This window comes from Peromyscus leucopus, chromosome X (assembly GCF_004664715.2).
Source record: "Peromyscus leucopus breed LL Stock chromosome X, UCI_PerLeu_2.1, whole genome shotgun sequence".
Lineage (NCBI taxonomy): Eukaryota > Metazoa > Chordata > Mammalia > Rodentia > Cricetidae > Peromyscus > Peromyscus leucopus.
In genome coordinates, this window is record NC_051083.1 from 16,570,370 (window position 1) to 16,598,147 (window position 27,778).

A 27,778-nucleotide genomic window follows, 5' to 3' on the forward strand; every position below is an offset into this window, starting at 1 on the left:
AGGCAGATCGAGAAGCAGAAAGAGGAGCTCAGGCATCTGTGTGGGAAGAGAGTCACTCTCAGGTGTTTCCGGGAGATCAAGGGGGCTCGGAATGGGTTCCCTGGAGCCGGAAGCACCACTGTTTGCTGTCACCTAAAATTCCTACCAATGGATTTAGACTTTTCTTCTTGATGCTGTGAGAGGACATTTCTGCTTAAGCTACCAACTCTAACCTCTAGGCCTTTGCCCTGTCCAAACTCTTCTACGGTCCATCCTTCTTTGGGCTGACCTGACTGACCCCTTGTGACGTCTCTGCCTTTCCCGGTTATCCGGACACCCAGTATCTCCTCTGCTCCCTTCCCCCTCTCTGCCCAGTGCTCTCCTTCTCCCCCACCTCCACTCTGTCTCCAGCTTTTTTTGGCTGCTGTCTCTTTCTCCTCCTCCTCCTCCCTCCTTCCCTGACGCTGAATAATCAGGCCTAGCTGTCCTGGTTTCTGGAAATACTCATGTGTGGGCAGTGGCTCAGGGATGCAATAAGGGATGGATGGAAACTGCTGGGCTGCCCCAGACTGCCAGTGCAAAGACACTAAAATCCAGCAGTGTGTGGTCAATGCTTGCCTCCTTCTGGGCGAAGGAAGGGCCGGGGGTTTATTGAGCAGTGGATGGGGGGTACGAAATTAAAGGGCATGGACGCAGGCCATCTCATCTCTCAGATCTTCTTCATCAAAGCGGGAGAGAATAGACTCCTCGTCACTATAAAGGGAGGTGGTTCTCTGTGCTAGCAGGTCACTGGCAGCACTGTCCATCTCATCCAGGGTCAGGTGGCATGCATCCGCAATCTCCTGCTTGGCCAGGGCCACAAATCGTGGGTCTTGGGCAAAGAGACCCAGGCCTTCAGAGATGAGCACCTGGGGAGGGGGTTCAAGTGGGAATAATGGTGATCAACAGCACAATGTGCAGAGTAGTCACTGCGAAAAAATGATGTGCTAATGGCAGAATGCAGGGGGGCAGAGTCAAGTACAGTATACAAGCTCAACAGAGCGTCTGGCCACTCCTTGGTGCCCGTTCCCTGCTCCCACCTCTGCCCCTTCTACTCCAGCACTAACCCCACCACCCCCCTCCACCCATCAGGACTCACAGCCTCCACCAAACTGTCGGCACTGCCCCTCTTGCGGCGACTGGGATCTGAATGAGCTCCAGGCACTTGCAGGCAGGCGAAGGTACGCAGTGGCCCGCTGAGTTTGTTGAGGTATCCTTCGCCCACTGTGCCTTCCTCCACCAACAACAGGGGGGCATACAGCAGTCGACCCTTCTGAGGAGGGGCTGCCCAGGAACCCTGGGTCAGAATAAACCCCCGAGGGGGCAAAGATTGATGAGTGTGAGGGGCTATGATTCACTCTTGTGAGTTCTGTCCCTCTTCTCTAATATACATAACTGGAGTCATGCTGCATGGATATAAATCAGAGGAGAAATAAATGACTTCTTTATTTGTGGGGATCAAACCCAGAGTCATAAACATGCTAGGCAAATGTGCCACCAGCTCCAGACTTGAGTTTATGTCAGAGTACAGAAAGTCTTTGTTTGTGTGCATTACGTGTTATTCATCCATCCATCCATCCATCCATCCATCCATCCATCCATCCATCCATCCATTCATTCATTCATTTATTTGAGACAGGGCTTTACTCTATTATCAAGGCCTGTAATTTACTATGTAGCCCAGGTTGGCCTCAAATTTGCAGTCATCCTCCTGTACCAGCCTCACAGGAGCTGGGATTATAGGCATGAACCACCTCACCTGCTTGTTTTGGTTCTTTTGAAACAGAGTCTCATGTGGCCCAGGCTAGCCTCAACTCTATATGTAGCTGAGAATAACTTTGAACTCCTGATCTTCCTGTGCCTACCTTCCAAGTGATAGGGTTACAGGCATGTGCCATCCATCATATCTGACTCAAAAACCTGGATTTAAATGTCAGTTGTGATGCCGGGCGGTGGTGGCTCATGCCTTTAATTCCAGCACTTGGGAGGCAGAGGCAGGAGGATCTCTGTGAATTCGAGGTCAGCCTGGGCTACCAAGTGAGTTCCAGGAAAGGCACCAAAACTACACGGAGAAACCCTGTGTGTGTGTGTGTGTGTGTGTGTGTGTGTGTCGAGGCTAACCCTAACTCTAAGGGGAGCAGAGACAGGAGGATCACTGGAGATTGCTGGCTTCCAGCCTAGCCACGAAAATGTGAGTCCTAGGTTCAGGGAAAGAAACCGCTTTAAAGTAATAAGTGGAGACAGATAGAGGAGGACACTGACACCTTCTTCTGGACTCTGTGCACGCACGAATGCGTGTGCGCGCGCGCGCACACACACACACACACAAAGACATACATACACATACAAGAGTTAATGAATAAACAAATAAATACTAAGTTTTTTTAAAACGTCGCTTGTGCTGCTTACTAACTATGTGATCACAGGAGGATAAACTTCTCTGAGCCTCAGTTTCCTCACCTGTAAAACGGTGACAGCAAACCCATTTCCTAAGTCCTTTAAATGCCCCATTCTTTGGAAGGCCTTAAGATGGAGTACGTTTGTAGAGTTCAGCCCCAGATGCTACATCTCTGAAGGCCACAGTGTCCCTTTTCCTCACCTGAGCCCTGCCTGGTCCGGAGGTCCGTCCACGATGGTAGGTGCCTGGGATGGGTAAATCTTCACAACTGCCCTGGCGTTGCAGACACTGAATGGTGAAGGAGGGTTTCCGACCTGGCAGGCAAAGGACAATGGCAATTCCTCTCTTGTTCTGTTCTGCTAGCCCTTAGGGTTCCATCGGGCCCATTCGTCGGCTTACCTGCAGGTGTCGGAGGCAGCAAACGTCGGCGTGGTCCCTGGTGCCCATTTACGTGTCTCTGGGGCCAGTGGGGTGGCAAAAGGCCTGGGTTGGAGGGAGTCCCTGCCAGCTCATCCAGGTGGGGAGTCCTGTGGAGAAGGCAGAGCTAGCGGTGAACTGAGGTCTGAGATTCAGAGTTGGGGTTATCAACACTCCTGCCCTCCTCTCCACGGCCCCTGAGGTGTGGCCAGTGTACCAGTCAGGGACTTCCTGCTCCTCATTCTGATTGTCCTGCCCGTGAATTCCCTTGAGCTGAGTACTTCCTTCTTCTGGGATAGTGAACATGAAAACTCCAGAGCTCCTCCTGGGGGAGTGGGTGATGCATATTAGTTAGACCATGTCCCAACCCCCAAGATATGATCCAAGGCTCCCTGATCCTCTCATCCCATGCATGTTCCATTCTCTATACAAACACCAGGATATACAATTACTTTTAGACAGGGTCTTACCATGTAGTCCTGGCTGGCCTGGAACTCACTATGTAGACCAGGCTGGCCTTGAACTCACAGAGAGCTGTTTCCTTCTGCCTACTGAGTGCTGGGATTAAAGGCACGTGCCACCACACTTGATTTGCATTAACCTTTTGCACTGCATTTCTCATATTTTCTTGCTATTCTCTTTTCCATTTTTCTCTTGTTATCCTCTATTCCCATTTGAGCCCTTGATTTATCTTTGTCATTTTTAAAAACAGGGTCTCACACTCACTATATAGCCAAGGATGGCCTTGAACTCTGTATCCCCATGCCTCCACCTCCCAGGTGCTGTGGCCCACCACATCTGACTCTCACTTGAGCCCTTGAAACACATCTATCCTTCCCAAATTTCTTCTTGAAGGCCTCTAGCCCTTCTTCCAGCTCATCCAATACAGTGGCTAGTCTTTCTTCATTCTCACAACCTTCCCCAGATGCTTGACCATACCTGTGCGCTTGGGATCCAGCCTGGAGCGCACTGGGCTGCTTGGGGTTGGGAGCCAGTCTGTCATCATCATCACTAGGCCCGGGTGAGAGAGAATCTGGGAGTTTCTCCCTCACAGGTAGAGACACTGCAGTCTTGGAGTTCCACTGAGCTTGGGGCTGGGAGTCTATGGAGTCCTGAGGAGAAATTACTTGGCTGAGTGTTTTGTTAATGCAATGGCTAGGTTACTTCATCAGTGCTTCCCTCACTGGTCCATGGGGACCATCACTCCCTGGGGGCTGAATCTGGGTCTTGTTTTCCAACAGCCGGTGATAGGTATTCAACAGTTTTCCACTGTAGAGGAGGCTTCTCCCCAGAGACAGTATTGAATTGACTTAGGGGTCTGAGGGAGCATTTTCCAGGCAAGAGTTTGGAGGGGAGTAGAAACTTGTCCTCACTTTGTATGTTTCTGGGTTGTTCTCAGCTTCCTCCTCCTCCCCCTCCTGACCCACTGCCTCTTCCTCTTCTTCTTCCTCAGTGTCATAGGTGAGGGCCTGTCGGATCTCAGGACCCAAGTCCTGTAGGCTTCTTAGACCAACCTGTGGGGATGGATGGAAAAATAAGGAAATTGGTAGCTCATGGTCCAGAGTGCCCCTCTATGAGCTTGCTTCCCATGTGGACGTGTGTGTGCCAGGACTCTGAGGCTCCCTTGACCCTCTGTGAGGCCTAGGTCTCACTTTCTTCCTCTGTGACATGGGTTTCAGGAGATCAAGAGGGAGGTCAGCCTCTACACACATGACCACACCAGGCCCTGTCCTTAAGACCTGAAGGACAGAGGATGTGCTTGTTGGGGCTTCTGTTCCTAGTAGTCCTTTTTCTTTCCTTCTCCGGAATTTTCGGAAATAATCTTGGATCAGAAATGTGGCATAGAATTTGCCCACGGTGACTTCCTCCTCTGGGACAAGAAAAGAGGGCAAAGTCAGGCAGGGGTCCTCTATACTGCTACTGCCTCCTAGTTCCTACCCACCAGCAATGATCCGAGCAGACAATTAAGGAATTGGGGGTGGGCAGCTCACCATCTGGAGGGGGGATGACCTCATCCAACAGTTTCTGCTTTATCCGCTTCCAGATTTTTTTGATGACCATCCGAAGCTCCTGGTTGGCTTGATCCAGGTTCCCTGCAACGCAGGAGAGTGTGGGGTAGGGGAAATAGGAGAAGCTGCTCCTCATTGCTGGGGGGTGGGGCTTTGATTTGAAGCTTCACATCCCTGCTGGATCAGATAAGGTGTGGAAGCAGGCCCGGAGAAGCCAAAGCCACCCATTTTGAGGTCCAGAGTTTGGAGATGCATATCTGTCATTCTTTGCATTTGCTCCCTGAACGCTCCCCAGGGACCCTTTCACTCCTGCTCCGCCTCGCCCCCACACCTTCTGTCTTGATCTTCAGGGATGTCCGAACCAGGGCAAAGAGTGTAGCGTTGAATGTCACTGTTCCATCTGAGTTGAGGGGCACATTCATTGCCACAAGTCTCTGTAACAGCAGAGACATAGAACTCATTTTGGAAAAATGCTAGATATACTCCGAATTCCCAGGGTAGAAACCTTTGTGGATGCAGTCATACACCCATCCCTACCAAAGGAAGTCCCTGCCCGGTCCCATAGAGTATAGAGCCTTCTTGGAGGTCAGCAGGTAAGTAGATGGGCAAGTGCACAGACCTTGCAGGCCACTCGGTGTGGGCACAATTTTCCGAATCCCAGTGGGGGCTGGATGCGTCTCAGCAGGGCAACGACGTCCAGGTGCTTGATGCGGCCCCTGGGGCAGTCGGGGAGATGCCACTGGATCAACAGTGCTTCTTTAGACTTTTCATAAGCCCTGCCCCAAGTGAATCATTACCTCCCAAACCAACACCTCAAGGCTTTCCAGGGAAGAGCACAGATGGAGAAGACAGAGGCTAAGGCAGTAGAAACCTTTTTATCGTTGGGTAATGGAATGTGTGGGTCTGAAGGTCTAGAACTAGGGGCCATGGAGGACAGCACATTATCTCTAGGATTTGGGATAAGAAGTTAGAGGGTATACTTGGCTCCAGGGTCATATTCAGACCAGATCCTCTTGAATTCATCAAGGTGGTGGGGGCCCAGGATAGACCAATCTCTGGTTAGATAATCAAAGTTATCCATGATCACAGCCACAAAGAGATTTATAATCTGTGGGCCAACGAGCAAGCAGAGTTAAGTAAAGGAACAGAGCTGGGTTTTGGGGGGTGGGTAGGAGCTGGGATGATCTTATATGGCCATTGGGTCACACGTTCCTTGGTTGATCTTATTGTTGGGGCAGCCCTCTCAAGATCTGGGCTGCCTAATTCATTTGGACGTCTCTGAACCACTCAGGGCCAGCCCCCATGGCAATGATGGTGGTAGTGGAGAAATGTTTCCTTACCAGGAAGGCACAGAGCATGAAGAAGCTGATAAAATAGGCAATGGCAAAATTGCTACCACAGGTAAATTCCTCGCCTGGGCCAAAGTCAGACTCAGGGTCGCATCGATTTCCAGGAAGGCTAGCAAGCATTATCTCTTGCCATGCCTCACCAGTGGCACACCTGGGGAGGGTCACAGAGGGGTGGCATTCTGGAGAGGCTCTAAAGTTATGTCAAGTACAGTTGTGGGGGTCCAGAGGAGTGAGGGGATGACCTACTTCTCACTGGAGCTATACTTTACATTTAGTGTGTGTGTGTGTGTGTGTGTGTGTGTGTGTGTGTGTGTAGACAATCTGTGGGAGTCTTTTCTTTCGTTTCCCCATGTGGATTCTGGGAATCAGAACTCAGGTCGCCAGGCTTGACGGCAAAGGCCTTTGCTTGCTGTACGGTCTCACCAGCTTCCATGGCAACACTAACAACTAACATGACCACGACAATGGCAGTTATAGAAGGCCTCTTACAGATGAGGGCACTGTGGACTCAAGGGAGGCACATCTTACAGCCAGAAAAGGAATGGCTGAGACTCGAATATTTTGGAAGACTCCTCAGATCACAGTCAGAAATGGCCTCAGCTTACGTGGAACTCAGGCTGCCCTGATATTTCCACAGTTCAGGCATGTTGGGGCCCAGAGAGGGTATGTGGGGACCCTAGGTATTCTGGGGAGCAAGGTAGCAGGGAAATGGGAGTATATTACCTGAACAGAAGCAGCACAGCCTGTGGAAAGGTCTGGAAATTGTTGTTTCGATTTATCTGTGTGCCATCCTGAAGAGCCACCTTGCCAAACATCTGTAGACATACAAAGGCTGCGTGCCAGGAGGGAACCCACGCGTTCCCATTTACTTCACATTTCCTGTTGCCGAAGGGATCTTCCTAATCTTGAAATCTCTTCCTAATGAGCTCATTTCACACATGCAGGCTTACCCAGGGTCATCCAGTCTGTCTGTCTTTCTGCTCCTCCAGCCTCACCTTTGGGTTATTCCTACCAAGTCTCTCTGACAGAAGGGTTCCAGAGGGGTGTTCTCTCTGCTCTCCACTTACCTGCATGCCAATGACTGCATAGATGAAGAATATCATTGCTATGAGAAGAGCCACATAGGGCAAGGCCTGGGAGAATGGGAAGGGGACAGACATTTCAGGTGCAGTCATGGAACTATAAATCCCAGAATGCACTCCTCTCCCCCAGCCTGGGCCTGCTGGGGATGTAGTCTACCCTCAAAGTTTCCTGGATTACATGTGCCTCCCAAATGTCGACACAATATTAAATAGAATAGGGTAAATAAAGTCAGTGAACTAGAGGCCTGTTAAAGATTGAGAGCTCAGAGAAAGAAAGTTGGAAATGATATGGCAGACTGGGAACTGTAGTTCGGAGTGGGGAATTACCTGGAAAGACTTGATGAACGTCCAGAGAAGTGTGCGGATCCCCTCACCCTTACTGAGAAGCTTGACCAGCCTCATGACTCGGAAGAGGCGAAAGAATGTGATAGATATTCGGGAGCTGTCCTCTGAACTCTGGAGTTAGGGATGCAGTGGGGGTGCACAGTTTGCATCAGGTCTAGCAACTTCTTCTCCTCATGCCTTGGCCCTCTCAGTTCCCAAATCTCTCAGAACCCAGGCCCAAGAGTGGTCACAGAGCATTTTTTGTTGTTTACTTTTCGAGACAGAGTTTCTCTGTATAGCCCTGCCCTGGACCAGACTGGCCTTGAACTCAGAGATCTGCCTTCCTCTGCCTCCTGGGTGCTGGGATTAAAGGCATGCACCACCACTGCCCAGCTGTCAGGGAGCATGTCTAAGGTCTCTTGGGCTGGGAGGGATGGTTGAAAAAATTATTCCTGTTAGGGGTGAGACGCTACCTCGCCAAGATGGCCTCCATTCTGGTGGGACATGTGACCAAAACAGAGGTGATAAAGGAGATGATGTGATCATATGCCCAAACGGATAGGGGGAAATGATGGTGCATACTCAGCGAATGGTGGGGAAGGGTATGCGGTAGTAGATCATGATGGTTGTAGACAAAGTTTTAATGGGGTGTTAGTAAAAGGATCAGGTCAAGGAGATGGTGGAGCAAAGACATTGAAGGAAACGATGGAGCCAAAGTTTCATGGAAATGAGAACCAATGGGTGATCATTGGAGAAGCATTGTCAGTCAGGGTTATCATCAGGTAGTACCCATTGGATGAAATGATGGAGCCAATGATGCAATCAGTTGTGGTTACAGAGCCAGGGAAGAGCCAGTAGAGATGATGGAATTGGTGGAGAAAATGGAGCCAATGAAGTAGTCAGATGATGCAGCCAAAGCGGGAGTCAATGGAGATGATAGAGCCATCGGAGTGGGGTAGAGACAATGGAAGAGATAACAGAAATAACAAGGGAGGCATTTTAGGAGGCAGCAGAGCCACTGGGTAGGCTGCAAATGGAATAAGGGGTTGGTGAGAGGGAGGAGTACTTTGCCAGAGCCTAGCAAGGATTCAAAAAAGGCAGATCTAGAATGAGGAGTGCTCAGTCTCTAGAACCAGGGAGAATGTGAGTAGAAGCTGCCTACCCAAGTGAAGGAAGGCTCTAGGGAGAAGGTAGAAGGGTTAGCACAAAGCCCAGTTCTCACATTGACTTCTGTGACGGCAATGTCCACTACGCTGCCCACTACAATAAGAGCATCGAACGTATTCCAGGCATCGGCAAAATAATGCTGTAGACAGGAGGAAAGCAGTGTACTATGTTCTCTTAGCCGGCAGACCAGGGTAGGGGACCAGTAAAGGATAGGTGGTATTGAGGAGACAGGGCCTGGCTTGGGCCTCAAATGGTCTGTACCTGGGTCCCTCTCATTCCTTAGTCTTATGAATACTTGATTACGACCCCTCCTCCCAGGGCTGTGGAATGTGCTTCCTCCCCTGGGAGTTTATTCACAGGGAGTGGGTCTAGGGTGTACCTTGGGTTTGAAGGCAATGATTTTGAGCACCATCTCAATGGTGAAGAGGCCAGTGAAGACCATGTTGAGGATGTCCATGGCATAGTTAAAGGGAGCAGTCTGCTCATAGTGCTGTGGGGAGATCAGATGGGAACAGAGCCTAAGGCAGAGACACCCTACACACAAACACATAGTCCCTGGCTTGAGCTGAGGAGTCTGGGGACATGGAAACACTGTTTGCATTGTCTCTCATTATGGACATTGCAAAGCCTGGTTCTCGATTCCCAGACTGCCATGGTTGGCAGCTTCTGTGAAAAAAATTTTATTTCATTAAAATATGCAAGAGTTACTGCTTGGTTCAACTTTTTCTCTTTTTTTCCCCTGCCTTGAGCATGGAACTGATGTCTGGAATAGTTGTTTTGTGACCCTGAAACAACAACCAACTTACAGCAGAATGGCGTGGCAGGAAGATGGATAGAGCCTGGATCACTCATCAACAACGTGTTCCTCAACACTTGAGGTAACTAAACAAACTACACTGACTCTAGGATGCACAACCGCTTTCCTCTTAGAATCTGAGTCTGGAGCACAGTTTATAATCTGTGACAGTTTGCAACAGTCACGGACCGTTGTTTTCACATTCCTGCATCTTTAAAAGCAGAATTCCATTTTTGGCCTTAGATTTGAAGAAAAGTTACAAGTGTCATGATAACTTAAGACTCTGTCAGTTACGTGGGGGTGGGGCGTGGGGTTGTTACTTGCTGCCTAATGTATTCCTAATAGCTCTCAAGGGACGGTGTGAAAAGAACAAATGTCTGACCACGATCAAGATGGCGGTGGGGGCTCAGACAGACCTGCATGGCTAGGGCAACCGTGTTGAGCAGGATGAGCAGAAACATGAGGTACTCAAAGGCAGCAGAGTTCACAGTGGCCCACACTCGGTACTGATGTGGATTCTTGGGGATGTATCGGCGGAGTGGCTGGGCTTTGAGGGCATATTCTACACACTGGCGCTGCATAAGGGTATAGGGCATGAGTGAGCAGAGGAGGTTCACAAGGCAAGGAGAGACAGGTTGGTGGTCATTGGTCGGGAATGAGAAGTCACCTGGTTCTTGTCCAGCTCACAGTTTTGGTATTCCTGCTCTCCCTGGGCACGGAAGGTGATGATAACAAAGCCCACGAAGATGTTCATCATGAAGAAGGCAATGATGATGATGTAGACAATGAAGAATACGGAGATCTCCACGTGGTAATTGTAGATAGGGCCCTCATCTTCTGCGTGTGCATCTATAGCTTTGTATAGCAGCCTGTGGGAGACGGTGGGAGGTAGAGATGAGGGCATGTGCAGGGGAACCCCAGTCCCCTCAGACTTCTTCCCAGGCTACTTATCATAGTCACCTCCCAAATCTCCTGGCATACCAACCTCCCTAAATTTACAACCCAATCACTTGGGACTTCTATACATCCACAAAGAACCTCCCACAGGCCTTTTAAAGGGTCCTAAGTCTTTGTTTTTTGTTTTTCTTTTTTTGAGACAGGGCCTCACTATGTAACCTTGGCTGTCCTGGAACTCAACTGTGTAGGCCAGGATCCCAAATATTTTATCCCAGGCACCTCAAAGTTTCAGAGATTCCCATGCAGCCCTCAAAAGAATCCTATCCAGACCTTTCAAAATCCCCTATGTATCTACAGACACCTTATCCCTTTACAATGGTCCCTGGAGCACCTCCCCCACAAGCTTCTAAGATCCTGGAACCCCATCCTACAGCCTTGAATAATCTGCTCAATTCTCCCCCAGAAATTTCTATCTAGTATACCCAAAGGCTTTTGTAGCTTTCTGTAAACTTCTGAATCCTATCTCCTCAGTGAACCCCCCTTTGAATCCCTCTACATTCTATATCACCCTATAACACTCACCCACTTTTTTCTAGATTCACCTATTCCCTCAGAGACCTTTTCCCAATTTCTAGAGACCTTTCTTCAAAGTCCCAATGAATCCACAGTGAGGTTCTGGGAAATTTCCACCCAGTCTTCCAACACATTCACCAGTCTCTAGAAAGCTACACCCAACTGGAAGTGGGGGCACCAACCTGAATCCCAGCACTCAAGAGGATGAGGAAGGAGGACCACCAGTTTGAGGTCAAAGTGGGTGCATGGTAAGACCCTGACTCAAGAAAATAGGGGGGGGGTATAGGGATGTAGCTTAATGTTATACCATTTGCCTAGCATCTACAGACCCCGGGTTCCATTCTCAAGCCTTGAAAAGAGGAAAAAGGAAAGAAGGAAAACCCTATCATGGCTTAAGAGACTTTCCGAGTGTCCTTAAGCTACACTCCCATCCACTCCCAGTTGATCCCAGGCAATTATCTGCAATCATCTGCCCAGTCCCCTGCAATCCCCAAGGCCCTGCCCCTCACGCGGGCCAGCCTTCAAAGGTAGAGACAGTGAAGAGGGCCATCATGGCTGAAAGGACGTTGTCAAAGTTGAAGTCACTGTTGACCCAGAGCCGCTCTCGGACCAAGGGCCGTGACACATCTCCGTCAGGGTAGATGAGGAAGGAGCCCCTGTGAAAGTTGTAGACAGGCTAGTGAAGGAGGAGGAGGGAGGAGCTGTGGGAAGGGCCTAGGGTCTTTATTATGGATGTAGCAGGGCACAGTGGTGTACCTAGACAGCTTGAGTTCACACCCTGCCCTTTAATTTCCTGCCTGGATTATTGTAAACGTTCAGTCTCTGTCTGTGGACTTTTTGTTTTCACCATCTATCTCAAAAAATGAGGATTCTAACAGAATTCATTTCCCCTTTCTCACTAGGATTAAGTCAATAACCGACAGTTAATCATGGCAGAGGCAGGAAGATTTTTAGCGTTTGAGGCCAGCCTGGCCTACATGATTTCCAGGTCTTCCAGGGCTACACACTAAGACCATGCCTCACAACAAACAAACAAACAAAACAAACAAACAAACAAACAAAGCCAGGCATAGTGGCACATGCTTATAATCCCAGCGACTCAGGTGACAGAAGACAAGCAACTTGTGAGTTTAAGGCTGGCTTGAGACATACCGAGACTGAGGCTCAAACAAACAACCACCCCCCTCAAAACAACAACAACAACAGAAACCCAACAAGGGCCGGCAAAATGGCTTGGTGGCTAAAGGTCCTTGCTGCCAACCTGATGTTCTGAGTTTGTGCCTCAGAATCCACAGGGTGGGAGGAGAGAAGCGACTCCCTCAAGCTGGTCTCTGGTCTCCACACCTGCAGTGGCAGGCGGGTTCCCCATATGAATAAATACGAGAACTTAAGAAAAAAACCAAGCCTAATTTCTGGAACCCAGTTGGGATAGCATCGTCACCACAGCCATTAGCATTTTTTGCCACCAGGGGAGAGTAGTTCTCCAGGTGGCCAAAGTTTCTTAGCGCTGACTCTCCCAGGTACTGTGGCGGCCTGCCCTGTAGGTACTTTACTGTGTCTACATATTCCATGCCCTGACTCGCTGCCTCTCCTAAGCCCTGTGAAACAGGCACCTCCCTTTTCTCTGTTTTTGGAGACAGGGTTTCTCTGTATAACAGTCCTGGCTGTCCTGGAACTCACTCTGTAGACCAGGCTGAACAGGCCCTCTTTTTATCCCCATTTTCAGTTGAGCTACCTGGGACCCAGCAAAGTGACTAAATGCCTCCAAGCCTTGTGAAGTGGGTTCGAGCCAGGGATTCCTGGCCTCATGGTTTTTGCTAGAAGCCACCGCCCTCTCCAAACATCTCTAGAGGGAAGCTGGGATTCTGGGGGGGGGGCAGGAATTGCTAGGGCTTCTGGGGTGGAATGTAGGTAATGCTGAAGAATGTGGAGAAAGGTTATGGGGCGACTTAGAGTGCTTGCTCTGATATGAAGGCCTCTACAATTATTGGGAGAGTTCTTCTGAGGGTCTTAGGGATTTTGAGGAAACCGGAGATGTCTAGAGTTCTTGGCAAAAGACTCTAAGTGGCTTCCGGGACCTTAGAGAGAGAGGCCTGTGTTTCTCTATGTGATTGGGAAGGGGTTCTGGATTCCACAGAGGGCGAGCCTCAAACACTTACTTGCATTCTTTCAGGGTGTGTTTGGCCTCATCAGTGCAACTGTAGAATTTTCCCTGTATGGAGGACATTGGTCAAACAGGTTCACCTTTCACCCCCACCTTGACCTGGGCCTCTCCCTGGGTCTCCCCCACCTTGAAGAGCTGCACACCAATGCAGGCGAACATGAACTGCAGGAGGGTGGTGACGATCATGATGTTTCCAATGGTCCGGATGGCCACGAACACACACTGCACCACGTGCTGCAGACACACACACATGACTAATGGGCATCGCAGGCCATAGCATGTAGTGAGGACTTCGGTGATGGATACAGCTTAAGGACTTGGGCCAGGGGTATGTGGTTACAAGTCAGGAACACATACATGGTCAAAGGCAGTATTGTGGGCTAGCATGTATGGGTATTAATAAAGAATAAGTGTTTTCTAGGTAAGGACATGTAGTCAGTCACATGTCAAGGACATGAGTCAGAAAATTGTGGCCACTGGTATAGTCACTTGTAAGGAACATGGGTCAGACCACATGGCCAGTAGTCAAGAATCTGTGGTCACATGTTGGATTCAGGTTGCCAACGGTCAGTTGGAACTGTGATCTTGACCCAGGCCCTGGGTTCTGTGGGCTTGGGTAAACTGGGCTTACCTTGAGTCCCTTGGCCCTGTTGATGGCTCTGAGGGGCCGGAGGACTCGGAGGACTCGGAGAATCTTCACGACTGAGATGGCACTGGAGCTGGGGTGGGGTGGAGAGTTTCAGGCCTTACTTAGGGCTTGCTCCTGGTTCTGGGAGGAGTGGGGTGGGCAGGGGCAGGAGTTACTCACTGGATGCCGAAGGAGATGAGGGACACACTGACCACAAGCAGATCCAGCATATTGAACCAGCTACGGCAGAAAGAGCCTCGGTGCAGGAAGGCTCCAAACACCGTCATCTGGGGATCAGATGACATTAGATTAGACCTCAGATATGAGGCTAGCTGGTGGGTAGGATGGGAGAGAGACCAGAGAGAGAGGTGGTAGGGGTGCCCGGGAATGTATTGGGGGCAACTGAGGGTATGGTTGGGGGTTCAGTTATCACCTTTAGTAGAATCTCCACAGTGAAAATGGAGGTGAAGGCATAATCAAAGTATCCCAGAATCTGAGGAAATGAGAAAGACGAGGAACACTGTCATTACTAAAGGAGATAGATAGGTATGTGTGTGTGTCTCTTTTTACTTCCTTATCTATCTATCATCTATCTATCTGCATATCTATCATCTACCTATCTATCTACATATCTATCTATCATCTATCACTTATCTATCTATCATCCATCTACATATCTATCATCTATCTATCTATCTATTTATCTATCTATCATCTATCTACATATCTATCTATCTACATATCTATCTATGTATCTATCCATGCATCTATGTATTTATCTATCATCTATCAATTTATCTATCATCTATGTATCTATCTATGTATGTATCTATATCTATCTAGGTATCTATCTTTGTATCTATTTATTCTCTCTCTCTCTCTCTCTCTCTCTCTCTCTCTCTCTCTCTCTCTCTCTCTCTCTGAGACAAAGCCTCACTCTGCAGCCCAGGCTGACCTCTGAGTTGCAGTAATCCTCCAGCTTCAGTCTCCTAAGTGCTAGAAATCCAGGCAGGTAGCACCACGGTAGCTTGTGTGCGCACCACTCAGTGTAAACCTTGCTCTCCCTCCTTCCCTCCCCTCAGCATTAGGAAAGACCTTTGTACACATGCCAAAGGCTTGGCCATCTGAGATGAGGGCTCAGATTCAGACTCCTTTGTCTCTACCCAGCTGCATGAGTGCCCTTGGCCTGTTTAACCTCTCTGAGCACAGGTTCCTCTCATCCCCAGTCTAATCCTGATCCCCTGCCCGCACTTCCTGCAGTATGGAAATGGCTGCTGGCACTGTAGTCTCCACCATTACTGATCCTCTTCCCCAGCCCAGTGAGGGGTCTTCTCCTCACTGGCTCGAACTTGTGCCCAGGAGAATGCCCCTGTGAGTTCGTCCTAGCCCTCAGCATGGGCTCACATGGTTGCGGAAGGAGTGGGCTCGGATGGGGTCCTCAGCGGCCAAGGACACGCTGCTGAGGATGATGAACACCAGGATGAGACTGGTGAAGATATGATGATGTATGAGGGTGTGGCAGGCCTTCCGAAGTCTGGGGAGTGGGAAAAAGGCAGTGATCAGAAACCAGGATCAGTGTTTATTGGGAGACCTCCAGGGAAACATCTGTACCTGGTGCCTCCTGGGTAGTTCTAGGGCTCTCCAGCTGGCCAGCCCTGTTACCCTGCCCCACTGCCCCTTCTAGCACTCACGGATTGGTTTGGCTGAGGCAGAAGAAGGCACTGCCTTCAGGAATGGGTACCACCTTCTCCTTGGGTACAACTTCCTGCAAGAGTTCCACATGCCCTGCACCGCCTTCCTCGTCCTCCTCCTCCTCTTCTTCTTCCTCTTCCTCTACGCCTGGTGCTGGAAAAAGAGCAAGAAGCGAAACTGGTTGAGAAGTCAATGGAAAGCTCCTGGAACTGTGCTTGGTACAGGACAAATTCTTCTCATTTCCTGCCCAGAATCTCCGCTCCTCAGGGAAAGGATCTTAAGTCTGTTTTGTTTAACAGATGCCTAGCTTTTAGAACAATTCCTGGGACACAGTGAGAACCTGGTGAGTGTGTTTAGTGAGTGCCATGCGTGCACACACACACACACACACACACATACACACACACACACACACACACAATTTAATACAAAGGCTCTGAGAAGGTCCACAGTAAAATAAAATGTCCATTTGTCTTGTTTAACCTTGGTGTCCCAAATGTTGCTGTCTAGGGATCAAGCCTATTCATTCCTCTCAGAATAATCGTTTTTGCAGTCCTTAAGACTGTACTTAGGGCCTGGTACATGCTATGTAGGCACTCTACCACTGAGCTATATCCCCAGTTCTTATTTGTGTGTTTATTTCATTTTGGAGATAGTGTCCAGTGCCTCTAATATAGTCCAGGCTGACCTGGAACTCACTGTTTAGCACAAGGTGTTCTTGAATTTGCCACCCTTCCCAAGTTTTGGGACTACAGGCATGTGCCACTCTGCCTACTGCCTTCAGGATGACCTTGGAAGAGTCTGCTGGCCAGAGAGGACCTTGTCAGGGGTCGGGAGTTCTCTGCCTGGGTTCTTTCCCAAGACTCCATGCCTCTTCCATCTGACCTGCCTACTTGCCTGCTCCTTCACTCTTTGCACCCTCTGCTTCCTTGTTCTCTCCACCAGGCTCCTGGAGATAGGAAAATTGGAGTTATTGATTATGCTAAAGATACCAGAAAATGGACACAAAGGAGGCATGGAAGAGACAGGATAATGTGGAAATGGATTGGCAGAGGATGGAGTTAAACCGTGTCCACATCGGTAGGTGTGGGTGGTAGGAGGAGGTACAGACAACTCCCGGGCTTCTTTCCTTTAACATTTATTCATTTATTTATTTAGGCTTTTGTTTTTGGCGACAGGGTTTCTCTGTATAACAGCCCTGGCTGTCCCAGAACTCACTTGGTAGCCCAGGCTGGCCTCAAACTCACAGAGATCCACCTGCCTCTGCCTCCTGAGTGCTGGGATTAAAGGCTTGCACCACCACTGCCCAGTTTTAAGATTTTTATTTTTATTTTTTTTAAATTATGTGTATCCGTGTGTAGGTATGTGCATGTGAATGCAAGAGTTCCAATGCCTTGGAACTCTTGGACCGGAATAACAGGTAGTTGTGATCTGCCTGACATGGGTCTGGAAACCAAACTCAGTCCCTTTAGAAGAGCAGCAAGCACTCCTAACTCCAGCTCCCCCACCTTTTTTTTTTTTTTTTTTTTTTTTTAAAGACAGGGTCTTACTATATAGCCCTAGCTGCCTGGAACTCACTATGTAGACCAGGCTAATTTAAAACTCATAGACACTCCCCTGCTTCTGCTTTCCAAGTGCTAGGATCAAAGGCGTGCATCAGCATACCCAGGCTTCGAACTCACCAACACTCTGTTCTCTGGTGGGGGGTTTCCTTCACTTCTCTTCTCTCTGTTCAAGGAAATAAGGGGTGATTGCTGTCGGTGGGAACAGATGGCTAAAGCTGGGTGGCCAGCGCTGTCAGGACAGACCTTTCTTGGGGCTTCCTGTTTCTGTTCCCAAAGCCTATAGTCTATCCTCACAGCACCCAGAAAGAGCCCATGAAATCCCACCACTCTCATGCCTCTCTCCAGCAAGAACAAAAGCCAGAATCTCATCTTGACCCAGAATCAGAGTCTGGTTCTTTTGTTCCTCCCAACATCTACCCATGTTTTCTGTCACTCCCTTTCTGCTGCATTCCTACCTCACTGATGGGTTTTGTTTGCTTGTTTATGGCGCCGGGGTAGAAACCAGAACTTTAAACAGGTCAATTTTCTTCCTCTCAGCTAGGTCCCAAGCCATGGTGTTCTGTTGTCAATGTGCTGATAACACCACAACTTCAAAGGAGCAAATTCATTGAACCTTGTCTGCTACAGTCTCACTGTGGCGCCCAGGCTGGCCTTGAACTCCTTATCCTCCTGCGTCAGCCTTCCAAGTGCAGGGAATATAGCTATGGCTTTCTAGCTTACTATATAGCTAGATATATAATTTGGTTTCATTTTTCACTATTGCTTTGTTCTGTTTTCTGTTCCTTCACTACTTATTATTAACATATTCTTTTTTTTTGAGATAGTCCATAACTGGACTGGAACCCACTATGTAGACCAGGAGGGTCTCTAACTCACAGATAAACAAACCTGCCTCTGCCTCCTGAGAGCTGGAATTAAAGGCATGTGCCACAGCACCTGGCTTACTAACATAACCTTAAAAGTTTGTATCTATTTTCTTGTAGTTTGCTTGTCTTCTTCAATTACGAACAGCAATGACTCTGTCTGCCTGAACCCATGCAGTCTCCCTAGCATTTGCAGCAGGGCCCAGCACAAAATTATTGAGTGTGTGCTCAATAAATTCATGTTGAAGAGATGAGTGAATGAGGCCTATATCTGGAGCTGGGAATTGCCATCACAAACGAAGACTTGTAGGATGTGCGTGTGTGAGAGCCAAGTCAGCGATCGTAGGGAAAGCATGTCTTGGAGATGGAGCTCACCTGCCCTTGTCTTTGGCAGTGCCTGCATCCCCGCTGGCTAGGTTATCCACAGCAATGGCAAGGAACACGTTCAACAGGATGTCTGGAGTGAGCTCAGGCTGCAAAGATGGAGGAGTGCCTGCCTGTGGACTGCCCAGCACTCCCCTCCACCCCTCACCCTGCTCTGTCCTGTCTCCCAAAGCTCCGAGGATACAGTTGCCGCAGATGAAGAGGATGATGAAATAAACACACACCAGCATCCCTGGGAAGAAGGGGCCGCCGTAGGCCATGATACCGTCATACATGACCACGTTCCAATCCTCACCTGTCAGGATCTGAGGGTAGGAAGTCATCAAAAAGTTCTTGGGACCCCCTATAACTCCAGGTCCTACTAACACACCACACACACACACACACACACACACACACACACACACACACACCCCACACACACACCCCTCAGGGTCTCCAGGCCATACCTGAAAGACAGTGAGGAGGGCTTGGGGGAAGGTGTCAAAGGTGCTTCTCTTGGTTTGGGTTTGGTCGAAGTTGAACTTGCCCCCAAACAGCTGCATGCCAAGCAGGGAGAAGATGATGATAAAGAGAAAGAGGAGAAGCAGCAAGGATGCGATGGACTTCATGGAATTGAGCAGGGATGCCACCAGATTGCTCAGAGATGCCCAGTGCCTGCGGCAGAGGTAGAAGGAGCAGGGTTGACGTTTTGTTCCCTGTAGACTCCTGAGCCAGGCAGGCCTCCAACTTGGGATACACTGGGACACATGGGGTTAAAATAGGTTGTGGTGCTGAGGGTGGAGGTGATTTTTGGAATCAAAGTGTGATAAGAGTAAGAAAGGAGGGGAGCCCTAAGCTTGGAGTTAGAGTTGGCATTCAGGGTGTGGTGGGAGGTGAAACTAGGGAGGAGTTATAGATAGAATTGGGTTGCATGTTGGGACTGGGATGAATTGGGCATGGGGTTGTGGTGATTTGGGGTTGGAGGAGTTGGGAGAAGGTTATGATTGAAGGTTGGTATGGGGAGAGCAATAACTGGGGTTGCAGTTGGAGAAAGGTTGCTGGCCAGGAGTAGGCATGCATCAGACAATTGAGAGAGGCGTTGTGGTTGGTGGTCAGTGATGGGGCTGGGGCTGGGAGTTAGCGCTGAGGTGGGAGGTTGGACTGGGCTTGGGGTTAGATAGTGGACCTGTGGATGACATGTAGCTGGGCTTATTAGAGAGGGTAGTGTGGCTGGGACTGGAGATGAGCATGGAGGTGGACTTGGGGGTAAAGTCATGTCGGAAAATGGGATGGAGATGGAAAAGGCACTATCCCTAGGTGACTCTCCTCTCCATGAGGACAGGAACTTGTGTTTGCTTTGCTTTCTGGTCTTTCCCTGGGGCCTAGAAGGTCAGCACACGGCAGTAGGTGCTCAATGGATGTTTGCTAAATGAATGATGAGGCTGATGGAATTATCTCCAGAGCTGGGGTGTGGAATTAGGTCTGCATTTTGGGCCCCATGTATACACACCTGGTGACCTTGAAGATCCTGAGGAGGCGCACACATCGGAGCACTGAGATCCCGAGGGGCTGCATGGCCCCCACTTCCACCAGAGTGGTTTCTAGGATGCCCCCACAGACCACGAAGCAGTCAAAGCGGTTGAAAAAGGAGGCAACATAGACAGAGGGACCCAGACCATAGAGTTTGAGCAGCATCTCCACCGTGAAGAGACAGAGCAGCACTTTGTTGGCGTACTCTGTAGGGAGAGCAGGAAGGGTGACTGAGCTGGCCATGGCAACATGCAGGAAGCCAGGAACCTTAGCATGATCTTGGGGTAGCAGGGAGCCAGCCAGGTGTGGGCTAGGCTTTAATTGGGGTTAGGGACTGAGGTGAATTTGTAGGTCAGAGCAAGTGAGGTTTGGAGCTGGGGTAGAGGTAGAATTGAGATGGGGACCAGAGTCAGCCTATGTGAGTCCAAGACAACTCCAAATTCAATGGTACAGTTAATATCTAGGATTTATTATTTTCAAATTATTTTTTATGCTTATGTCTTATGTTTTTAGTTTTGGGGATGGAACCCAGGGGCTCACACAGGTTCTCTACCAATGAGCCATACCCCCAACTCCAAACCTAGGGTTTCTTTAGGACTGAACTGGTTTGGGGTGGGGTTAGGAGCAGGATTAGTGGTAAAATTGGGGTTTCTATTGCAAGGAATGATAGCAACAGTTGACATGATGTGGGCCAAACAATATTCTAAGCTGATCTCATTTAATCCTCCTAACCACTCCAGGCCACGGATAGCTAGCATTATCTCCATTTTGTGCATGGGGAAACTGAGGCACAGAGGGGTTAACTTGTCCAGATGGCACGATGTTAAGAGCCTGGATTAGGATTCCTGCTCTGCCCCTCGGGAGCTGAGTCCTGGGGTTAGTTGCTTAACATCAGTGCTGTGGTGATCAGGACCTTTGGCTGGCTTTAGTACTTAGGTACTAAGGTTCTAGCAGAATACAGTTTGAGTTTGGACATGTGAAATACTAGAGACTGATGCACATAGTAAGTACCACATAAGTGTGGTTTGCAGGGTGGGATAGGGCAGGTTAAGGTTTCTGCACTCATACGGATTGGAAGATAGTATCTGGGGTCTAAGACTCCCTAGAGAGCCTGCACTTGAACTTCGGGGGTGGAGGAAGCAAGGGATGAAGAAGAGAGCTGACAAGTGGAGGCACACCCTGGGTCTGGGTGAGCCACACAGGCTGCCCATGGTGTTCCGAAGCGATGGTCAACGTGTTGAGGAAGACGAGCAGCAGTACGGCCCAATAGCAGGCGTTGGACTTGACAGCCCGGCGGCAGCGTGCGCGGAGACCCCTGTTGGCTCTGCGGAAGTGGCGGCTGGGCAGAGGAGAGCCCATCACATCACTGAGATGGCCTAGGTCCGCCCAGGGGTTCAGGTCGGGGAGCCCAGAAGTCACCTGGTCCTGGGAGGTGGACCGGTCTCAAAGTCATGGGGTCAAAAGGCTGCACAACTTTCACAACTTACCAGACCTGCGTTTTCATGATCTTGTTTCTAGAAATGATTGGAAAGGGATGGGGTGTCATAAGGGGCTGAGGGAATCAGCATCCAGACTAGAGGTCAGGACTGAGGTCAAGATTTGAAGCTAAAGTAAGGATGGAGGTTTGGGCTACTTAGGGTTCAAGGGCTGGGATCCCTTACAGGCAGCGTGTACAGCTAGCCAGAGACCCCTCTTCTTCATCCTCATCTCCTGGGGTGTCTGTCATGGAGCCAGTGTCACTGGCTGGGAGGCTGGCTGTGGGCAAAGTGAGGATAGAGGTTAGGACCCAAGACCCTAGGTCCCACGTTTGGTTTTTTCCTCCGTCTACTAGCCCAGCTCTACCCTGCCCCTTGCCGGGTTGGTTCTCACCATGGCTGCTGGTGGAGTGTGTAGATCTAGTAGAGTGACTGAACCAACGTAGTCGTCCACGCCTCCTATTGGTCAGCTCTGACAGCTGTGGTCCTGTGGGGATAGAGCCAACTGGGAAGGATGGCCTGGAGGCAGAAGTAGGGTCAAATCTAAGGGAGAAGGGGCTGGTTGGAGTCTGTGTCTGAGTCTGGGTTGAGATTCTGTGTCCTGAGCCAGATCTGGGGCAAAGCCTAGGGTGGCTGCAGGCTTGGTCTGAATCTCAGGAGGGTAAATTCACATCTGGGGTGGGAATGAAGCTGGCTTAGAAGTGAATTGCCTACGATGGCCGGCCCGTCCCTCTTCAGCAAGAGAAGCCAAGTTGCCATCTATGGAAGGGTCGTGGAGGTCTAACTCCTCAGCCTGTGTGATCCAGTCCAGGTAGCCCCGAAGGTCCTCTTCCATCTGCTGCTTCTCTCGAAGCTTCTGGAAGTCACCTCGTGCTTTTGCCTTTTCTCTTTCCTTGGAGAACTCCCTGGAGGAGGAGGGCGGAAGACTCCATAGGGCAGTCACCCCAGTCACCTTGCCTTTACCACACCAGCCACATTAGCTTTCTAATTGTTCTTTGGATATGCCAAGGGCATTTTAGCCTCCAAGCATTTGCATTGGCTGTTCCTATGGCTTAGACTGTTGGGGGGGCCCCCAGACAGGGGAATCGGGATCCATCCCTGGTGCATGGGTGGGCTTTTGGGAGCCCAGTGCCTAGGGTGTGACACCTTGCACAGCCTTGGTGCAGGGGGGAGGGGCTTGGACCTGCCTCAGCTGAGTATGCCAGGCTCTGCTGACTCCCCATGGGAGACCTTGATTTGGAAAATATGGGGATGGGGGGTGGGTTGGGGGGAAGGCTGGGGGTGGGAAGAAGGAAGAGAGGGGAGTCTGTGGTTGGTATGTAAAGTGAATAGAAAATTTCTTAATAAAAAAGGGGAAAATACTATCACCACCTTCTCAAGAGGTCTTTCCTGATTTTTAAAAGAATTTGGCAGCACAAAAGGGTTGGAGGGATTGTAGGGGAGACTTAAGTGGCTTCTCACCCACTTAAGACGCCAAGCACAAGGTTGAGGACAAAGAAGGAGCCAAAGATGACGAGGCTCACAAAGTACACCCAGGGTAGCTCATACCCCATGGCATCCTGCATCTGGAGAGAGAGCATATTTCCCTCATAGCATGCAGACAGGACAACCCGAGCTGGGAAAGAAGGGCAGGTGCAGCCCCCACGCTGTGTGAGGGCTTGTTCACCTCACCCAGTAGAGGACGTCTGTCCAGCCTTCCATAGTAATACACTGGAACACAGTTAGCATGGCAAAGAAAAAATTGTCAAAGTTCGTGATGCCACCGTTGGGCCCTGGCCAGCGCCCGCGGCACTCAGTCTGGTTCAGTGTGCATGAACGCCCAGAGCCAGAAGATGCACAAGGCGATGGGTCCTCCTCTGCCTCTACATCTGCAGAAAAATTGAAGCCCAGGGCTATGAAGGAAAGTCACACACTAGTTCCTTGCCCCTCTGCAGCCTCCTCCTCATAGGAAGTTTGTTTTAGTGCCCTAGATATTTTAAAGGCAAAAGTAATTCTTGTTTCCTCTGCCAGGGCCAAACCCCTGGAGGTATTAATCTGAACCACTGGGAAGCTGAGTCCTTCCAATATGGATCCGGGAATTGTGAAGTGTAAATCCTGTATAAAATCTTAAATAACAGTGAATCTTGTGAGTATGAGGGTCTCGAAAAGAGGACAGAGAAAAGGGGTCTCCATAAATGCCTAAAAAGGCGAGTCGTGGAGTTTGAAGTCTGAAATGCAGCTAGGCAGACTGGTCCTGTGCGTGGAGTCTTGGGATACCTGCACAGCCATTATTGAGGGAGGGGGTTGTATTCTGGTATTTAGGGCGGAGTCTTGAATACAGGGGTGGGGATTGACTATACAGAGGTAGAACCTGAGCCTAGAGACCGAGTCTTGCAAAACCGAGTGGGCTTTCTGGAAGCAAGAGGGGGCCCCAGAAGTGAGGGCAGGGGGCGTGTCCTGTCCTGTGAAAAGGGGGTGGCTGACCAGATCCCAGGAAGTAGCACGTCTTGTGCATGCGTCCGAGGAACAGCTCGAGTCCGATGATGGCGTAAATGATAATGACGAAGAGCACCAGCAGGGCAATGTGCAGCAGCGGCACAAGCGCCTTCATGATGGAATTGAGCACTATGTGCAGGCCTGTGGCGGGGATGGGCGGGCTCAGCGCATTTGCCCTCGGCCGGGAGCCCCACCTCCAACTCGGGGGTCGGGGGCGTATACACTTACTTGGGACCCCAGACACCAGCCTCAGTGGCCGTAGCACCCTAAATGCCCGCAGTGCCTTCACATCGAAACCTCCCGGCTTTCCTCCAGTATGAGGGGCATCGCCTGGCCGCCCGGGTCCTTGCTCCAGAAGCACGCTAAACAGCCTGATTGGGGAGCATGGGACGGGGAGGGGAGAGTGAGACCATTGGCTCCCGCCCCTTCCCTCCTTTCTGTTCAGAAAAGCACAAGTCTCTGTAACTGGAAACGCAAATGGTTTTATATATGTTAATATTCGTGATTTTAGCTGCAGAATAAGGGCTGTCTGAGTCAGTCGCTTCCCTGAGCCCCAGAATTCAGTGGACTGCAAACTAGGGTGGGGTGCCCCTCCCCCTGCAAACGCGCACCCGACCACGACGATGATGAAGTCGAGTAGATTCCAACCATTGCGAATGTAGGCGCTGGGATGGAGCACCAGCCCATAGGCCACGATCTTGAGCACTGTTTCCACGGTGAAAATCACCAGGAACACGTATTCTACCTGTTCCTGAGGGCGGAGCCGGGGGCGGGGCGTGAAGACCGGGACTTATTTGGGGCAGGGTCAGACCCGGTGGGTGTGGGCACAGGTTAAGGTTATTTTTTGCCAGAACCGAGTGGAATAAGGTAGGTCCGGGAGGGGTGGGGCCTGGCTGGGTGGCTTAAGCTGTGGCTCTAAGGGACTGCAGTCTGGCTGGGGATGGGGTAGGCCTCACCAAGTTGTGGTTAGCAGTGTTGGAGTCGTCCTCAGGGAAGGGGATGTATACTCCCAGGGCCACGCAATTGGCAAAGATGGTCAGGAGGATGAGAATGTCAAAAGGTCTCAGGTGAACACAGTCAAGGACCCAGGAAGAGTGACGTGGAAACCCCCACATTCCCTTGGTGCCCTCTCCACCCAGTGCTGACTCTAGACTGGATCATGCTATGTAGCCCAGGCTGTCTTTGAATTTTCAGTTCTCCTACCTCAGCTTCCTGAGTTATAGGATTATAGGTGTATGCAGGTATGGCTAGCTTAGTGCTTGATCTTGGTGACTGTCATCTCTCTGGACTCCCTTTCTATTCTAGTTCTTGATCTCTGTCTCTGTCTCTCTGTCTCTGTCTCTGTCTGTCTCTCTCTCTCTCTCTCTCTCTCTCTCTCTCTCTCTCTGTCAATTTGTAATGATTTGGATTGAACTCAGGGCATCTAATACACTAAGTAAATGCTCTACCACTGAGCTATCCAGTCCCACCCCAGGAATCTTTTTCCCCCCAATATTTGATCTTTGGTCCCTGGTCATCTCAGCCCTCCTCCATTCCAGGCCTGACCTAATCCTTGACTCTTCATACCCTGGGAATCCTTACCCCAGAGCCTCCTAGGATACTTCCACTCCACAATGCTGATGCAGGACCGCCGAAGGGGATTGGTTAAGGTGAGGCAGAAGAGTGCTCGAGGTGATCGCTGGGCACTGGCCACTGCCACAGTCTTGTGTTTGTTATGCTGGGTCCTTCGTTTTGGGGTCCCTAGGCCTGATGCCCCACTGGTATCAGCCCCCACGGCTGGAGGCCCAGGACACAGTCCCCATTCAGGACCAGGGCCTGTCCCATTGGCTGGACTGGGCTCTGGAGTGGTGTCTGTGTGGAGAAACAGAGTCAGGGAAGGGATGGCATAGAGTAGTTATGGCAACTTCTTGTCCAGTCCTATCCCTCTGTTTAAAGGAAGAACATGGAAAGCTATGGAGAAATGGAGGATGCTTGGGTTAAGGGTTGAGGGTTAAATATCAATACTGGAATCAAGTTTAGGGTGGAGTGTGTTTTGTTGAGGAATGGAGGTAAGAGTGTTTTCAAGCAAGGCAGGGCTTGGCTGGATGATCGCCATGCAGTGCACTTCAACTAAAGGTCAAATTTGAGTGGTGGATTTTGGGTCAGAGTGGGCTTAGCCTTACTTGATATAGGCAAGAATGGAGTTTGGTTGAGATTTTATTTAGGGTTGAAGCTGGGTATTTGAATGAGTTGAGCTTGGAATTGGGATCAAAGTGAGGGATAAATTTTGAGTAGAATTTGCATTTTTCATTGGGGTTTCATCCCTCAGTATCAAGATTCTGTGGCTTTGTTTCAGCTTCTGAGATGGGTAGTAGGTTGGCCTGGTTAAGATGCCCAGATTTGAAAGAAATAAGCTGATTTCAAATTCTGACTACTATTTAGAAGTTGTGTATTGCCTTGAGTAAATTATGGGATTACTCTTGAGCCTCAATTTTCTTATCTCTATAATGGGGAAGACAATAATGGCTGCCTGCGTTATAAGGGTGTTGTGAGGAGTAATTGAGCTCACTAGTCATAAGAATGCCTAGGAGGTAGTATTATTTCTATTTTGAAAATGAGGAAATTGAAAGGTGTTAGTAATTTGCTGTAGGGGCCAAACCAGGGATTCTGACTATCAACAACATCAGCTGTATGCTCTTTCTCTGTATTCGTTTTGTATTTGGAAAAGGGTCTGTTCAAACTGGAGAGGTGGCTCTGTGGTTAAGAGCACACACCGCTCTTCCAGATGAGGGGAGTTTGGTTCCCAGCACCTACACAGCAGCTCATAGTCTCCTGTAACTCCAGTTCCAGGGGATCTGACATCCTTTTCTCGCCTCTCCTGGCACTGAACATATATGACATTCATACGTAAACTCGGGCACATACATATACTTATAAAACATAAATGAATAGAAATTTGAAAAGGGGTCTGTGCTATTTCTGGACAGCCAGGGAAAATCATTCAGTAGCAGTACTGGCATCTAGAGGTTAGATGACCTTCAAGTTCATGATAAAGTCTGTAGCCATTGTGAGGTTTGGATTCTAATGTCTCATGTAGGGGATTGTCTTCTGGTTAGGAGGGTTTAGATTAAGATTTAGAGTGAGGCGGGATTTGGAGTTTGAGTTGGACAGAGTGCTAGGGTCAGGATTGAGCCAGGGTTTCATTTGGGAACTAAGGCTATGAATAAGGTTGGGGGGCTATTGGGGATAGCATATGAGCTGGGTTGTGGTGCATCTGAGATCAGGTGGCAAAGAAGCTCTATTAAGGGGTGGCTAGGGCAGGAAGAGGGTGATGATACTCTGGGGAACCAGAGACTCTCCAGGAGTAGGATCCAGGTGGGCAGTGGGTAGGTGAGAGGGTGAGGGTGGACCAGAGCCCAGGGCGACTCCAGGGGTCTTCAGGGGTGGATGGCTGCTCTCACCTTTCCTGCCTTCAGATTCCGACATCCTCCTCTGGAGATGTAAGGGCCATCTGCACACAGTCCCCCCTCTCCTCCTCCAGCCTTAGAGGGATTAAGGTCAGGGGGCGGGGAATAATAGTGTCAGTTGGGAGGGTGAACAGAGAGCAAATGGGATATTTGTAAGCCAGAGGCTGCCAAGTGAAACGGCACTGGTTAAGAGTTTACCAAATAGATATCTGCACTAAGCAGGCAAAAGCTAAAATAAGAAAAAATGGTGTCATTTTCCAATAACAAAATTTTAAGTACTTAGGACAAAACTAGCATGTGCATTATCTCTATGAAAAAAAGAGTCAAATAGTAAATATCAAAGGGATATAAAATGGAGAAATATTTAACATCTAGTGATGATGTAAGTTTTTCCCAAAGTGATTGGTTTGGCATTTTGCATTGGCTATACCAAACAAAATCTCAGCATATTTTTTTTGGAATTGATATCTTTGAGATACAAAAGACCAAGAAAAGCCAAAACCTTTTTGGGAAAAAAAACAAGATGGGAAGACTTGCCGTATCT

General features: G+C 49.6%; 1 protein-coding gene across 1 annotated transcript; it reads right to left on the reverse strand.

The window, feature by feature from the left end:
- Positions 1-579: 579 nt before the first annotated feature.
- Positions 580-27,290, reverse strand: Cacna1f (calcium voltage-gated channel subunit alpha1 F). Its single transcript, XM_028881336.2, has 48 exons — positions 27,229-27,290; positions 25,390-25,639; positions 24,745-24,850; positions 24,400-24,539; positions 24,017-24,159; positions 23,777-23,929; positions 22,985-23,181; positions 22,775-22,878; positions 22,028-22,218; positions 21,708-21,800; positions 21,500-21,593; positions 21,326-21,352; positions 21,017-21,177; positions 19,819-20,044; positions 18,776-18,983; positions 18,511-18,631; positions 18,318-18,399; positions 17,197-17,242; positions 16,412-16,463; positions 15,514-15,667; positions 15,227-15,356; positions 14,256-14,315; positions 14,003-14,109; positions 13,826-13,913; positions 13,321-13,428; positions 13,190-13,242; positions 11,540-11,686; positions 10,228-10,429; positions 9,977-10,135; positions 9,144-9,254; positions 8,820-8,903; positions 8,071-8,091; positions 7,601-7,729; positions 7,259-7,324; positions 6,915-7,006; positions 6,183-6,342; positions 5,823-5,950; positions 5,462-5,558; positions 5,174-5,276; positions 4,825-4,926; positions 4,573-4,703; positions 4,207-4,347; positions 3,773-3,945; positions 3,051-3,158; positions 2,816-2,943; positions 2,618-2,730; positions 1,118-1,315; positions 580-887 (listed from the first exon to the last, which is right to left on the reverse strand). Exons 1-48 carry the CDS (start codon positions 27,251-27,253, stop codon positions 657-659), a joined length of 5,943 nt encoding a protein of 1,980 aa, XP_028737169.1. The 5' UTR covers positions 27,254-27,290; the 3' UTR covers positions 580-656.
- Positions 27,291-27,778: the final 488 nt, after the last annotated feature.

Bases quoted from the DNA above. Each gene is read 5' to 3' on its own strand.
- Cacna1f (XM_028881336.2), bottom strand. From the start codon at position 27,253: ATGTCGGAATCTGAAGGCAGGAAAG. The intron at 21,178-21,325 runs GTAAGTTGTGAA...TCCTCTGCCCAG, and splicing joins ATCATGAAAACGCAGGTCTG to CCGCCACTTCCGCAGAGCCA. The intron at 15,357-15,513 runs GTGAGTGCTAGA...CCCACTCCCCAG, and splicing joins TGCCTCAGCCAAACCAATCC to ACTTCGGAAGGCCTGCCACA.